General features: G+C 47.9%; 1 protein-coding gene across 2 annotated transcripts in view; it reads left to right on the top strand.

Annotated features, from left to right (window-relative positions):
* LOC122237425 overlaps nt 1-5,412 on the top strand; it is a 126,654-nt gene extending 121,242 nt beyond the window's left edge. For both annotated transcript variants that reach the window (XM_042982435.1, XM_042982432.1), the window contains one exon: nt 5,335-5,412. Coding sequence is in view for 1 of the 2 variants with exons in the window: in XM_042982432.1 (XP_042838366.1) it covers nt 5,335-5,351 (17 nt within the window). In the remaining variant the exon portion in view is untranslated. The remainder of the gene's footprint in view (nt 1-5,334) is intronic.
* The last annotated feature ends 8,189 nt before the right edge of the window (nt 5,413-13,601 follow it).

Genomic DNA, 13,601 nt, shown 5'->3' with positions numbered 1-13,601 from the left:
TGATGAGGTAGGTAAGGGCTGCTGTCCCATGAGATGTTCAGATGGTTCTCAAGGAGTAGCAAGTTTCTGAAATCAGATAATCGGATAATAAAAATAGCACGTACTTATACAACATTTCATTGTGTCACACACTACTCTGAGCAACTGACACACAGTGATATCTATCATGTTCACACGGACTCTCTGAAGTAGGTGCTATTATCATCCCCATGTTACATATGAAGAATGGAGATACAGTGACCTCAAAAGGCCACATCCCTGGCTCAGGAGGGAGCTGGAATGAGATCTGGGTGGCTGGACCCTGGAGTCTGTTTTTTTTTCCTGTGTCCTCTGTTAGAAGATGGGACTGAAGGACAAAGCTTCTTCTTTCCCCTGGGGGAGATCTGGGCTGAATGCTGGGAAATTGTAAGCGTGGACATTTCTCCCAGCAGAGAGGAAAGCCCTGGAGCTCCACGGTGTGGCTGGGCTGCGCGGAAAGGCACTTGCTCTGCATTCCACGGCGGCCATGTGCAGTTGCTCGGAGAGCCTCTGGGGAGCATCATTAATCATGATGTGGCCCCTCATGGGGACCGGCTGTACCTCGCCCAGCCTCTCTCCTCTCACTTGCTAAATTCTCACTGAGAGAGGGGCCATGGCTTTCCTTTGGTGGGTAGGCTCCTAGCATTCTTGAAGGTTTGTAGTTGGGACCAATTCTGACCCAAAGTTGATCTACAAGGTTTTGCTGCCCCACCCCCCACCTCTGCCAAGGACCTGGGACCCAGTCACAGGCTACAGGGGGGACCAGATGTGTGAAAGCCAGGCTGGCCACACAGCCAGGAGAGGAGAGGGCTGATGGTTCAGAGGACTGGAAGGGCCTTGCAGGTTGGGGGTCTGGGGTCAGAGAAGACTTCCCAGAGGAAGAGGAAAGACAAGATGTGGCATGTCACTGGGAAAGGGGGGGAGGGGGTCCTGTTGGCAAAGCCCTGGGGGCCACATTTGCTGAGCCCTTTTCCTCATGTGTCAGGAGGGCTGAACATCACCCCCCAGGGTAGATTTATTTCTTCATCTCCTGTGCTCAGTTCACCCTGGCCTCTCTGTGTACCCCATGGGACAGGGCCCCAAAGCACATGGTAGGCAAGCTAAAGACAAGTAACCAGCTGGCTCCCCGCTGGGACCTTAGTGCCCGGCACAACACCTGGAGCAGCAGGCTGGACAAGCCTGGAGGGCTTCAGTGTGGCCTTCACCTTGTCCTAGGCAAGGCTCTCCTGAGACTGCAGAGCCTCTGGATTTGTGTCTAGGCAGGGACACTGGCCCGCCCTGGTGATGCTGCATCGTCCTTCAGGACCCCACCTGCAGCCTAGGCCTTAGGGAGCCCTCAGCCCCCTTCCCGCCCACCCCCTCCCACCACGTGGGATGGGGGAGATGCAGGGAAGTGTCAGCAGGAAGTCTCAGCGCTGACCTGCATTGACCTCAGAGCAAGCACATGGCATTTCCTGGGAGCTAGGCCATGAAAATAAGAAGGCCTCTCCCTTCTCCCTAAGGAAAGACCACAGAAAATTCGGGGTGCCCTCTGTCCTCTTCCTCTTCAGAGTCTGTGAGTCCTGGGGGAGGGGCACCATCAGGAAGCACATATCCTAAGGGATTTTCAGTTTGATTTTCTGTCTGTGGGCAGCTGGAAAAGCCAGTGAGGCATTCCTGTCCCAGTGGGCGATGGATTCCCTTCTCTCTGGCCGAGAGCAGGCCTGAATCCAACCTGACGGTCCTGCCCCAGCCAGGGTGGTGACAGGGGGCGGGAGTGGCTAGATTCTCAGGGGTCCCTGGGCCTGAATCGTAACCTCTCCTGGGGCTGTTTTATATTCTCACCTCCAGGTTTTTATTTTGTTTAGAATCGCTCACATTATACTTCAGCACTTAATTCAACAGTCATAGAAAATATTGCTCTTTTTACTTTTTTTCATCTTTTTGACCTAAGATCATGTTGGTGCCAATTTCCTTTAAAATAACTCATTACCTGCGGGCCATTGGCGTGAAATCCCAGCGGTAGCCCCCACTGACCCTCTCTCTGTAATTCCAAGGCCTCCCCTTGCTCACCCTCCCCTTGGGGAGCCTTGGCCTCTGTGTTTATACACTAATGTTTTTTCTCACACATTCATTGTGCGGCTTTCCTTAATTTGGTGTCCCACCGGGTGCCGGCGGGAGGCCACTCAAACATTATGTCAGTGATCTCAAAATTGAACCCCAGGGCTTTCTTCTGCCAGTGGCCGGAGCAGATGTGTGGCACACTTTATTAACTCAAGTACCCACGAGTTGAAAATTTCATTAGTTTGAGGGGAGGGCTAAGTCCCATCCAGAGACCTGGTCTGGACAGATTCTTTGTGTCAACCTGACCCCTAGCAAAACGGATTATTGTTCTAAGTGAGACAAGTGACCTAATGTTCTGCCTGTTACGCACACATGGTCTGTAACCTTTTAAAATATGAGTGTGGGAAAAGAGCGCATTCTGCCACATCCCTGACCGCAAATTCCTGACAGGTGGCAGCCAGGCTCTTAGCAACCCACAAGGAGCCTGGAATTATGGAGGGGCCACAGTGGTTTCCTTAGGCCAGGTATGGGCCAGGTCAGGAGATGGACGGCTAGGGGGAAGGAGCCCATGGAGGCAGAACCTCGGCCTCCAGTGCCACCCTGTGACAGGCCAAGGCACAGCCTTAGCCTGGTGGTGGGCTGGGAAGGGCCCAGAAGCAGCCCACCTCCCATGCCCCCACGGCATGGGTCACGGGTCGGTCGTAGGCTAGGACCAGGGCTGGGAGCAGTAGATTTCCAGTAGCACTGGCGGGGGTGGAGGTGGTTAGGGGGATGGAGAGGGGGTGTGGGGAGCTCTGCCGTGGAATACTGGAGACTGACTAATGGGGAAGCACTGGTTTGTCTCTTGTAAAAAACATTTACCAAGGCTCCATGCCGAATGTTGGGTGCAGCCACATCCCTGCTGAGAATACTCCATACAAACCCACCAGCCCCCCTGGGTCCCCTTCTCTCCCTCTGTTCTAAGTGACCTCATGTTCTGCCTGTTAGGCGCACATGGTCTGTAACCTTTCAAAACACCAGTGAAGGAGAACAGCATCTTCTGCCACATCCCTGACCACAAATTCCTGTCTGGTGGCAGCTGGGCTCTGTGGAGAGAAGGAAGGACATGCTCAGCTGAGTTCACCTCCTGAGGCCTCCACAGCAAGGTCCCCAGCTGGGGCCTGGGGAGGAAGGAGGGGTGCTCTGACTGTGGCCCGGGCGTATGCAATGGTAGGGGACCAAGGGTGGGTGAATCACCAGGTTGGCCTGGGAGATACCATCTCCATGCAGTGTGTGGCTGGAGAAGAAAATCAGTTATAACCAAGGGACTTGGGTAGGGCTCCCAAGGGAGGAGGGCCTGAAGAGGCTTCAACAGACCAGAAGAATGGGCCAAGGAGGGTCCTGAGAAGGAAGGGGACAAGGTGTGGGTCTTGACGGGAGTTTTTGGGGGTGCTAAGAGGTGGCTAAGATTATCCACAGCATATTTTCTCTGGATTGTGCTTATGGTACAGACACAGCGCAGTTCTTGGGCTGAGAGAGATTTCCACTTAGGTCTCCGGTGGGGCCTGCTATGGAGATGTACCCTTTGATGATCCCAGCTCCTGTAGCTGCATAGGAATGCCTGGAGACCTAGGGACACAGCCCCCAGGCCTGGGCTTGGCTCTCCCCAGAGTCTCTGTGACCTGGCCTCCCAGAGAGCTGAGGAGAGGGCCGCCCTGGCCCCTACCTTCTGACAGACACAAAGCAGAGCTGGTTGTAAAAACTTAATTAAATGAAATATTTTAACAAGAAATTCCAAGAACAGAATGCCCTTCTCGTCAGCAAGCCCTCACAGAAATAAAAGCTGACAGGAAGCGTGTGTTCTGCCCGACAAGAGAAAGTTTCTGCAAGAATCAAGATAGTGCAGGGAGTTGGCCTGAGCTGGACCAGCATGTGAGCCAGGCTCGTTCCTGAAGTCAGAGCCCACAAGGGGAAGGGTCACTGATCTGGGAAAGTATGGACTCCTGAGGATCCTTTTTCCATTCGACGCACCTTCACTGAGCATCTGTCACGTGCCAGGCAGTGTGCAAGCCTGCGTGTGCAGTGCTGTCAGCCCTCACCAGATGCTCCTGTGCTTCTGTGAGAGGGATATTTTTATAAGATGAAGAACGGGAGTCTTGGAGGTTATGTGACTTCTTAGCCTTGGGTCAGAGCTGGAATGAGAACCTGGTCCTCATGATTCTCAAGGTCCAGGCTCCTTTTGATGTGACTTGCCCTTTCTACCACAATGGAATTGCTGCCTGGCTAGAAGCAGGGCCACGTCCAGGGCTGGGGAATGCCATCATGGCTTCCCTTGGGGGAGCACAACCAAAATCTGTCCCCAAAGTGGACAGAGGAACCTCATCCCCACTCTGAGGAGAGGGCCTGAAGACCAGAGTGACCCAGGCTGGGGCTGCTTGAAGTGTGGTGGCATCCCAGCTCGTGTCAGGTGGAGTGGGCCTCCGTTGTGGGCAGACAGGTGATCAAAGCCAGAGCTGTCTGGTCTTAGAAGGCTTCCTTGAGAAAACCTTGACTATTTCCACAGTGGGTCAGGGAGGGTGTTTCAGGCACAGGGAAAGGAGTAAGAACTGCTGGAGGCAGGTGGCAAAGCATGATGCATAGCCATGGGGGCGGGAGGAGCCTTCGCTGGAGGCGAGAGTGGAGCCTGAATCAGTGACTGACTCTCCAAGGAAAACTTGCTCTCATGTATGTGTCCGTGATGATGAGGTGACAGTAAGCATCTCCTGCTCCTCTGTCAGTCTTGGCCTCTGTGAGGAAAATGCTCAATGCATGCACACCAAGCAACTTGCTTGATTGGCCTTGATTGGTTATTTCCCGGACTGGAAGTATTTCTGTAACAATAGAACCAAATCCTTCTTGCTACAAGGTGGGTTTACCACATACAGGCTTCCAGGAGCCTCAGTAGGACTTGGCTTGGTACCAACATGACTATGGGTGAAGCACACTCCATAAAAAACGTGAAATTGGCAACGAAGATTCATTTTAGGTACAATGGTTCACTGGAGAAGAGGAAACTGCTTTCCAAGAGCATTACCCACCAGGTTCTCATATATTGTAAATTTCAAATACACTTTGATTTATCAAAGTGAATACCCAAATCTTATTTAACCTAGTAAATGTGTATGTAAACTGAGGCAAGGCTGTAACTGGCTCAGAAATCAGCTTACAACCTAGGTGACTTTTTTTTTTTTTTGCAGCAGAAAATTGCCTGCAAATTCTATCCTCTACCATCTCCCATCTGTTTTCTTCCTTTAGGCACAGAAAAGGAATAGGCAGAGAATGTTCTACCAGGAACTTGAATCCCCAGGACCCAACTCTTACAGCAAAACCAAAGACTTTACTAATTTCCCCTGAGCAGGGTTCTCATCGTGGCCTCTTAGGAGGAAGCAAGTACACGGGGGCCTGCCTTTACCAATCCACTTTGTCCCAGGAAAATTGTGTGCAGAGTTTTTGATAAGATTCTTTAAAAAACATGGTAGGATGAGTCATTGCCTTGTTTTATTTGTGAAGAGTGAAAAAAATTATTTTAAAGCTGGCTGCATGCACTTGGAACCTGCTGGCCTAAAAGGAAGGAAAAATGTTTCCTAGTAAGAAAACTGCTTGTTTTTTTCTTAAGTGAAAATAGGTCAATGGGCCTGTTGGTTATGTAACATGACACCCCACCCCCTTCCTAGATATAACCACAGAAGAGTTGAATTATTTCTCTTTCCACAGTGACAAGAGTCTTCCTCTGCTAGGTAGGATAGACAGGGTTTGAGGACTTGGGGAAAGTTAAAGGGGTGGACAGAGAGAGTGAGAGACCTAGACAGAAGCACATGGCTCACGGGACAGCCATGTGTTAAGAAACCTTAGGAAAGCATGTGAAATGGGGCCCAACTGGTTTATTCAGATGTCAAAGAGGAAGATCTTGAAGGCTGGGTAAGTTGGGCACATCCAGGCTGCCAACACTTGGTTGCAGAGTAAGTTTTAGGCTTGCATTCTGTATATATAGGATTTGCTTAAAATAGGACACAATGCGGTCATATTCAGGCCACAGTTTGTCAGTATGGGGAGGACCCTAAGGGCAGTGCCTCCAGTTCACAGAGGCAGTTAGGTCAGCAACAGAGATGGAGCAGGAGCCAGGCCTCCTGACAACCATGGAGGAACTTCTGAGTAGAGGTCTCCCCAGAAACCGCCAACTGCCCCACTGGCTGGATGGAGAACTGGGAGACTAGATTTCCATTGGGGCTTCCCAGGACATGGAGGGGTGGTCAGGAGGCAGGAAGCCAGTTCTTGGGGGGACAGGGGCAGTTCCAGGGCTGGGAGCAGTTGTAGAGGAAACAACAGGGCAGTTTTGCCTCACCACCACCCTGAGCAGCCACCGGCAGCTCAGCCTCCTTGGAGGACGTGGATAGTCTCTCTTTGAAGGACTCATGGATTCTAACTCCTTCCTCCCACCATCCAAACACTTTTGTGAGAGGAAAATGTTAGAAATAAGCCCAATCAACCCTATCAAAGGAGGGACCCAGAGACTCATAACACACTGAAAGGAGGCTTTAATCAACATTCTTGCAAGAGTGGGTGTCAGACAGGCACACCTGGGGCAGTTTCATCGGGCAGCCTGTCTCCTAGCATGCAAGTCCCGCCCCTGGTTCCTCATTGGCTGAGTACTACAGAGGTTACAGCCTTACCCAGAGGTTCCCCTATGCCCATGTAAGGCAAAAAAAGTGGTCTGACTGGAACAGAAGTACATTCCCTGAGGCAACACAGAGACTTTCACTCCCTCCTCCCTTTGTTCTTTGGCGCATGCTCATTGCAAAGCCCAAGAAAATCAGCCTCGGAAGGGAGAGGGGAAGAACCGGGAAGAGAAATGTCTAAGGGTTTGGGACTCCATTGTGGGGAATGGGGAGGGTTCGTACCTATTTCCAATAGGTTGTAAACCTATTGCTAATTAGAACAGCTTTTATTTGATATTTCTGAAAATGAATCATCTCCCTTATTTCTCACAGAAAAGCCTTCAGTGTCACTTCAGCGAGATGGTTAGTCACTCTACAAACAGTGCATGCCAGTGCTGAGTGAGTAATTTCACAGGACTTCATAGAAGGGAATGATTGCTTCAGCACACTCGGTGGACCCCCAAGAAGGGCTGGGCCCATCATCTCCCCAGCCAGTAAGGTAAAACTTAAACAAAAACTGACAAGGCCTTAGCGGAAGCCCATTGCAAATGGTCTGGTTGATTTCAGGGTTTGGTCTGGGGCAACAACATGGGGCAGCAAGAAATAAGAAACCAATGCAAGTACATGGCCCGGGTGTGCTTTAGAGATGATTGGAACAGCCTTTGAAGGCTAAGAGACATTGTTTAGAGACATTGTTTACTGGGCCCTGAAGGATTTTCCCAGTATGCATAAAAGAAACAGCAATACAAGGAGATGAGAATCCAGTCCCAGGATCCTCAGGCCTTCACACTTGGCCATCACCAGCTTCCCTGGTTTTCCAGCTTGCAGATGACAGATCCTGGGACTGCTTGTTCTCCATTTACTATGTTCCCATAGTAAATTTCTCATATCCTGTTGGTTCCATTTTTCCTGGAGGACTCTAATATATGTTTCCTTTCCCCTGCCCCTCTCCACCAGGTATAACCTATCCTGAATTTGAGTTTATCATTCACTTTCTTCTGTTTTTAATGTTTATTTATTTTGAGAGAGAGAAAGAGAGTGCATGAATGAGAAGGATAGGGTCAGTGAGAGAGGGAGAGAGAGGATCCCAAGCAGGCTTCATGCTGTCACCACAGAGCCCAAGTGCGGGGCTCGATCCCACAAACTGTGAGATCATGATTCAGCTCAGCTGAAATCAAGAGTCAAACGCTTAACTGACTGAGTCACTCAGGTGCCCCTATTATTCACTTTCTTTAAAACTATAATCCTAGAAAACAAATTATGTGGTTTTAGTTGATTTTAACTTTATTAAAGGGGTATTGTGCTGTGTTTAATCTCCTGACACTTACCTTTCATTCCATATTATATCTGCAAAATCCTTTTAAATAGTTGTGTATAATTATAACTACACATCATTCATTTTTACTTCTGCCAATAGGACACTATTAATTTATCCACTCTCTGTGTGCCAGGCACTTGATATACATTATCTCATTTAATCTCCATTACATCCCTCTGAATGAGAGGAAACCACTTTCTACTACTGCTCTGAATAGCTCAACCTGTTCTTCCATTTTAAAGATGAAACTAGAAAAACCAAGTAACTTTCTTGAGGTTGCAGAACTCATGAATGGTAAAGCCTGAATTTGGCTCCAGTGCTTAGGCTTTGTGTGAAAAGAGGGAAATACAGGCTGCCCCAGGATTCCCTGATTCAGCTGAGTAGAGCTACAGGCAACACTTTACCCTATTCTTGCTGTTGTTTCTATGATCATCTAGTACATCATGTAATTCCAGAAATGTTCTAATGACCACAGGGCCCGGCCAACCAGCACAGCCCCACTATAAATGGCTCCTGGAGCTGTTCTGGCCTCCCCACTGCTCTAGAGGGACATACATGTCAGCCTGAGTGGATCCCACTTGATGGAAAAGCAGAGAAGCAGTGGAGTTCACTTGGGGAGCCAGGGGGAGTTGGTGAAGTTGGGTGGTTTGCTGATTACCCTTCCTTTAGGCTACTCTCTAGTTTAGAGTCTAAACTCTAAATACCTCTTCTTAGTGCAGCTTAGTGCATGCTGCATAGCCACAGCCCTAGCCATAGCTTAAAAACAAGGGTGAGGACATGAATCTACAGGTCATGGACCAGGCCACCTCCAAGGCCTGAGTTGTTCCTCTCACCTGAAACTGGGCCTCAGTGGTGCTAGTTGAGGGTGTAAAATTGACGCAAAGGTCAGATCTTAGTGCGTTAGTGTCCCTGGTATCACTGACCTGAAGCACTGTTCAGACCTAAAGAAGGTATGAGCCAGTTTGTATAGGAGGAGAAGGGCAGAGCCCTCTCCTCACAGAAACATGTGTATCTACCCTACCAACTTTTATGAGGAATTGGAATGTTTTTTTGTTGGTGACCCCCGAACCAACCCACCAACAAATGGAGTGCTATGAAGGGAGTTGTAGCTGACCTCTTAATGTGAAACAGCAAGACAGAGAGATGAGCTAAGAGGCAGGGTCTGTTTCTGCACGTTTATCTCTGGTTATTAGACATTTTTAGAGGGAACATCTGTTTGTCCACTCTGGTTCCCATATTGCAGGCTCTATTTGAGGGCCAGCTTGGTCCCTTCTCTGACTTAATGGGGACTAAGTCATCAATTAGGGCCAGGAAGGGGACCTAGAATAAGAAGTCAAGGGGGCTTTGCTCAGCTCACTGATAAAGGGCCATTGGGCTCTTCAACTAACCAGCCTTCAAGTGAAAAGCAAAAAAAAAAAAAATGGAGTTAGCTTTAAATGCATCTGGTGGGGCCCACTCCCAGTTAACCCATTAATTACAATATTGTGGGGACAGCATGACTACTCCAAGCAGATACTGAGAGTCAAACTAAAGCACACAGCTTGATCATGCTTCCAAAGTTCCAGGGCCCCAGGCTGGGCTCCATTATTTCATTTCTCCTTTGGTTTGAAAGGTTGGTTTTACAGAAAGAATATCTATGTTTATAGTAGGATTTTCCACATCATCTGATAGCATTTTTGTTTGTTTTTTGAGAGAAGGAGAAAGAATGCTCTCATGTGTGCTCTAAGGGGGGAGGGGCAGAGGCAGAGGGAGAGAGAGAAAATCTTAAGCACACTCCACACCTAGTGTGGAGCCTGACCCAAGGATCAATTTCAGGAGTGTGAGATCATGACCTGAGCTCAAATCAAGAGTTGGATGCTTTACCAACTGAGCCACCCAGGCATATTCATAGTATGTTTTTCAAAGATTATTACTCCATAAGTACAGGGTTTCTATTTGGGATGATGAAAAAGTTTTGGAAATAGTGATAGCTGTGCAACATTGTGAATGTAATTAATGCTATTGAGTGTACACTTAAAAGTGGTTAAAATGGCAACTTTCATGTTACATATATTTCACCACAATTAAAAAATTGCAGTAAAATATTTCATTCTTCCATAATTTGGCTATTGTTGAAAGCGTTGCTATAAACATTGGGGTTCATGTGCCTAAATGCCCACCAACTGATGAATGGATAAAGAAGATGTAGTTTGTTATAGACAATGGAATACTACTTGGCAATGAGAAGAATGAAATCTGGCCATTTGCAGTAACGTGGATGGAACTGGAGGGTATTATGCTAAGTGAAATAAGTCAGGCAGAGAAAGGCAGATACCATATGTTTTCACTCGTATGTGGATCCTGAGAAACTTAACAGAAGACCATGGGGGAGGGGAAGGGGGAAAAAGTTACAGAGAGGGAGAGGGGCAAACTATAAGAGACTCCTAAATATTGAGAACAAACTGAGGGTTGATGGGGTGGGGCAGAGGGGAAAGTGGGTGATGGACATTGAGGAGAGCACCTGTTGGGATGAGCACTGGGTGTTTTATGGAAACCAATTTGACAAAAGACTGTATTTCATAAAAAATATTCCATTCTTTTTTTTCTTCTCACAATAAATTTAAATTACTTCTTAAGAAAAAAGTTAGGCCTGAGGGAAGATGGCGGCGTAGGAGGACGCTGGGCTCACCGTGCGTCCTGCTGATCACTTAGATTCCACCTACACCTGCCTAAATAACCCAAAAAACCGCCAGAGGATTAGCAGAACGGAGTCTCCGGAGCCAAGCGCAGACGAGAGGCCCACGGAAGAGGGTAGGAAGGGCGGCAAGGCGGTGCGCGCTCCACGGACTGGCGGGAGGGAGCCGGGGCAGAGGGGCGGCTCGCCGGCCAAGCAGAGTCCCCGAGTCTGGCTGGCAAAAGCGGAGGGGCCTGACGGACTGTGTTCCGACAGCAAGCGCGACTTAGCGTCTGGGAGGTCATAAGTTAACAGCTCTGCTCGGAAAGCGGGAAGGCTGGAGGACAAAGGGAGGGAGAGTTGCTGAGCCCCCGGAAGGCAGAGCTCAGCTTGGTGGGGAACAAAGGCGCTCGCCAGCGCCATCTCCCCCGCCCATCCCCCAGCCAAAATCCCAAAGGGAACCAGTTCTTGCCAGGGAACTTGCTCGCTCGGCACAAACACCGAACTCTGTGCTTCTGGGGAGCCAAACCCTCCGGCAGCGGATCTGACTCCCTCCCACTGCCACAGGGCCCCTCCTGAAGTGGATCACCTAAGGAGAAGCGAGCTAAGCCTGCCCCTCCTGCCCCTGTGCACCTTGCCTACCCACCCCAGCTAATATGCCAGATCCCCAGCACCACAAGCCTGGCAGTGTGCAAGTAGCCCAGACGGGCCACGCCACCCCACAGTGAATCCCGCCCCTAGGAGAGGGGAAGAGAAGGCACATACCAGTCTGCCTGTGGCCCCAGCGGTGGGCTGGGGCAGACATCAGGTCAGACTGCGGCCCCGCCCACCAACTCCAGTTATACACCACAGCACAGGGGAAGTGCTCTGCAGGTCCTCACCACTCCAGGGACTATCCAAAATGACCAAACGGAAGAATTCCCCTCAGAAGAATCTCTAGGAAATAACAACAGCCAATGAGCTGATCAAAAAGGATTTAAATAATATAACAGAAAGTGAATTTAGAATAATAGTCATAAAATTAATCGCTGGGCTTGAAAACAGTATAGAGGACAGCAGAGAATCTCTTGCGACAGAGATCAAGGGACTAAGGAACAGTCACGAGGAGCTGAAAAGTGCTTTAAACGAAATGCAAAACAAAATGGAAACGACGACGGCTCAGATTGAAGAGGCAGAGGAGAGAATAGGTGAACTAGAAGATAAAGTTATGGAAAAAGAGGAAGCTGAGAGAAAGAGAGATAAAAAAATCCAGGAGTATGAGGGGAAAATTAGAGAACTAAATGATACACTAAAAAGAAATAATATACGCATAATTGGTATCCCAGAGGAGGAAGAGAGAGGGAAAGGGGCTGAAGGGGTACTTGAAGAAATTATAGCTGAGAACTTCCCTGAACTGGGGAAGGAAAAAGGCATTGAAATCCAAGAGGCACAGAGAACTCCCTTCAGACGTAACTTGAATCGATCTTCTGCACGACATATCATAGTGAAACTGGCAAAATACAAGGATAAAGAGAAAATTCTGAAAGCAGCAAGGGATAAACGTGCCCTCACATATAAAGGGAGACCTATAAGACTCGTGACTGATCTCTCTTTTGAAACTTGGCAGGCCAGAAAGGCTTGGCACGATATCTTCAGTGTGCTAAACAGAAAAAATATGCAGCCGAGAATCCTTTATCCAGCAAGTCTGTCATTTAGAATAGAAGGAGAGAGAAAGTTTTTCCCAAACAAACAAAAACTGAAGGAATTTGTCACCACTAAACCAGCCCTACAAGAGATCCTAAGGGGGATCCTGTGAGACAAAGTACCAGAGACATCACTACAAGCATAAAACATACAGACATCACAATGACTCTAAACCCGTATCTTTCTATAATAACACTGAATGTAAATGGATTAAATGCGCCAACCAAAAGACATAGGGTATCAGAATGGGTAAAAAAACAAGACCCATCTATTTGCTGTCTACAAGAGACTCATTTTAGATCTGAGGACACCTTTAGATTGAGAGTGAGGGGATGGAGAACTATTTATCATGCTACTGGAAGCCAAAAGAAAACTGGAGTAGCCATACTTATATCAGACAAACTAGACTTTAAATTAAAGGCTGTAACAAGAGATGAAGAAGGGCATTATATAATAATTACAGGGTCTATCCATCAGGAAGAGCTAACAATTATAAATATCTACGCGCCGAATACCGGAGCCCCCAAATATATAAAACAATTACTCATAAACATAAGCAACCTTATTGATAAGAATGTGGTAATTGCAGGGGACTTTAACACCCCACTTACAGAAATGGATAGATCATCTAGACACACGGTCAATAAAGAAACAAGGGCTCTGAATGATACATTGGATCAGATGGACTTGACAGATATATTTAGAACTCTGCATCCCAAAGCAACAGAATATACTTTCTTCTCGAGTGCACATGGAACATTCTCCAAGATGGATCATATACTGGGTCACAAAACAGCCCTTCATAAGTATACAAGAATTGAAATTATACCATACATACTTTCAGACCACAATGCTATGAAGCTTGAAATCAACCACAGGAAAAAGTCTGGAAAACCTCCAAAAGCATGGAAGTTAAAGAACACCCTACTAACGAATGAGTGGGTCAACCAGGCAATTAGAGAAGAAATTAAAAAATATATGGAAATAAACGAAAATGAAAATACAACAATCCAAACGCTTTGGGACGCAGCGAAGGTAGTCCTGAGAGGAAAATACATTGCAATCCAGGCCTATCTCAAGAAACAAGAAAAATCCCAAATACAAAATCTAACAGCACACCTAAAGGAAATAGAAGCAGAACAGCAAAGGCAGCCTAAACCCAGCAGAAGAAGAGAAATAATAAAGATCAGAGCAGAAATAAACAATATAGAAT

The sequence above is a fragment of the Panthera tigris genome, chromosome A3, assembly GCF_018350195.1.
Source record: "Panthera tigris isolate Pti1 chromosome A3, P.tigris_Pti1_mat1.1, whole genome shotgun sequence".
NCBI classification, from domain to species: Eukaryota; Metazoa; Chordata; class Mammalia; order Carnivora; family Felidae; genus Panthera; species Panthera tigris.
This window is presented reverse-complemented; position numbering and strand designations above follow the sequence as displayed.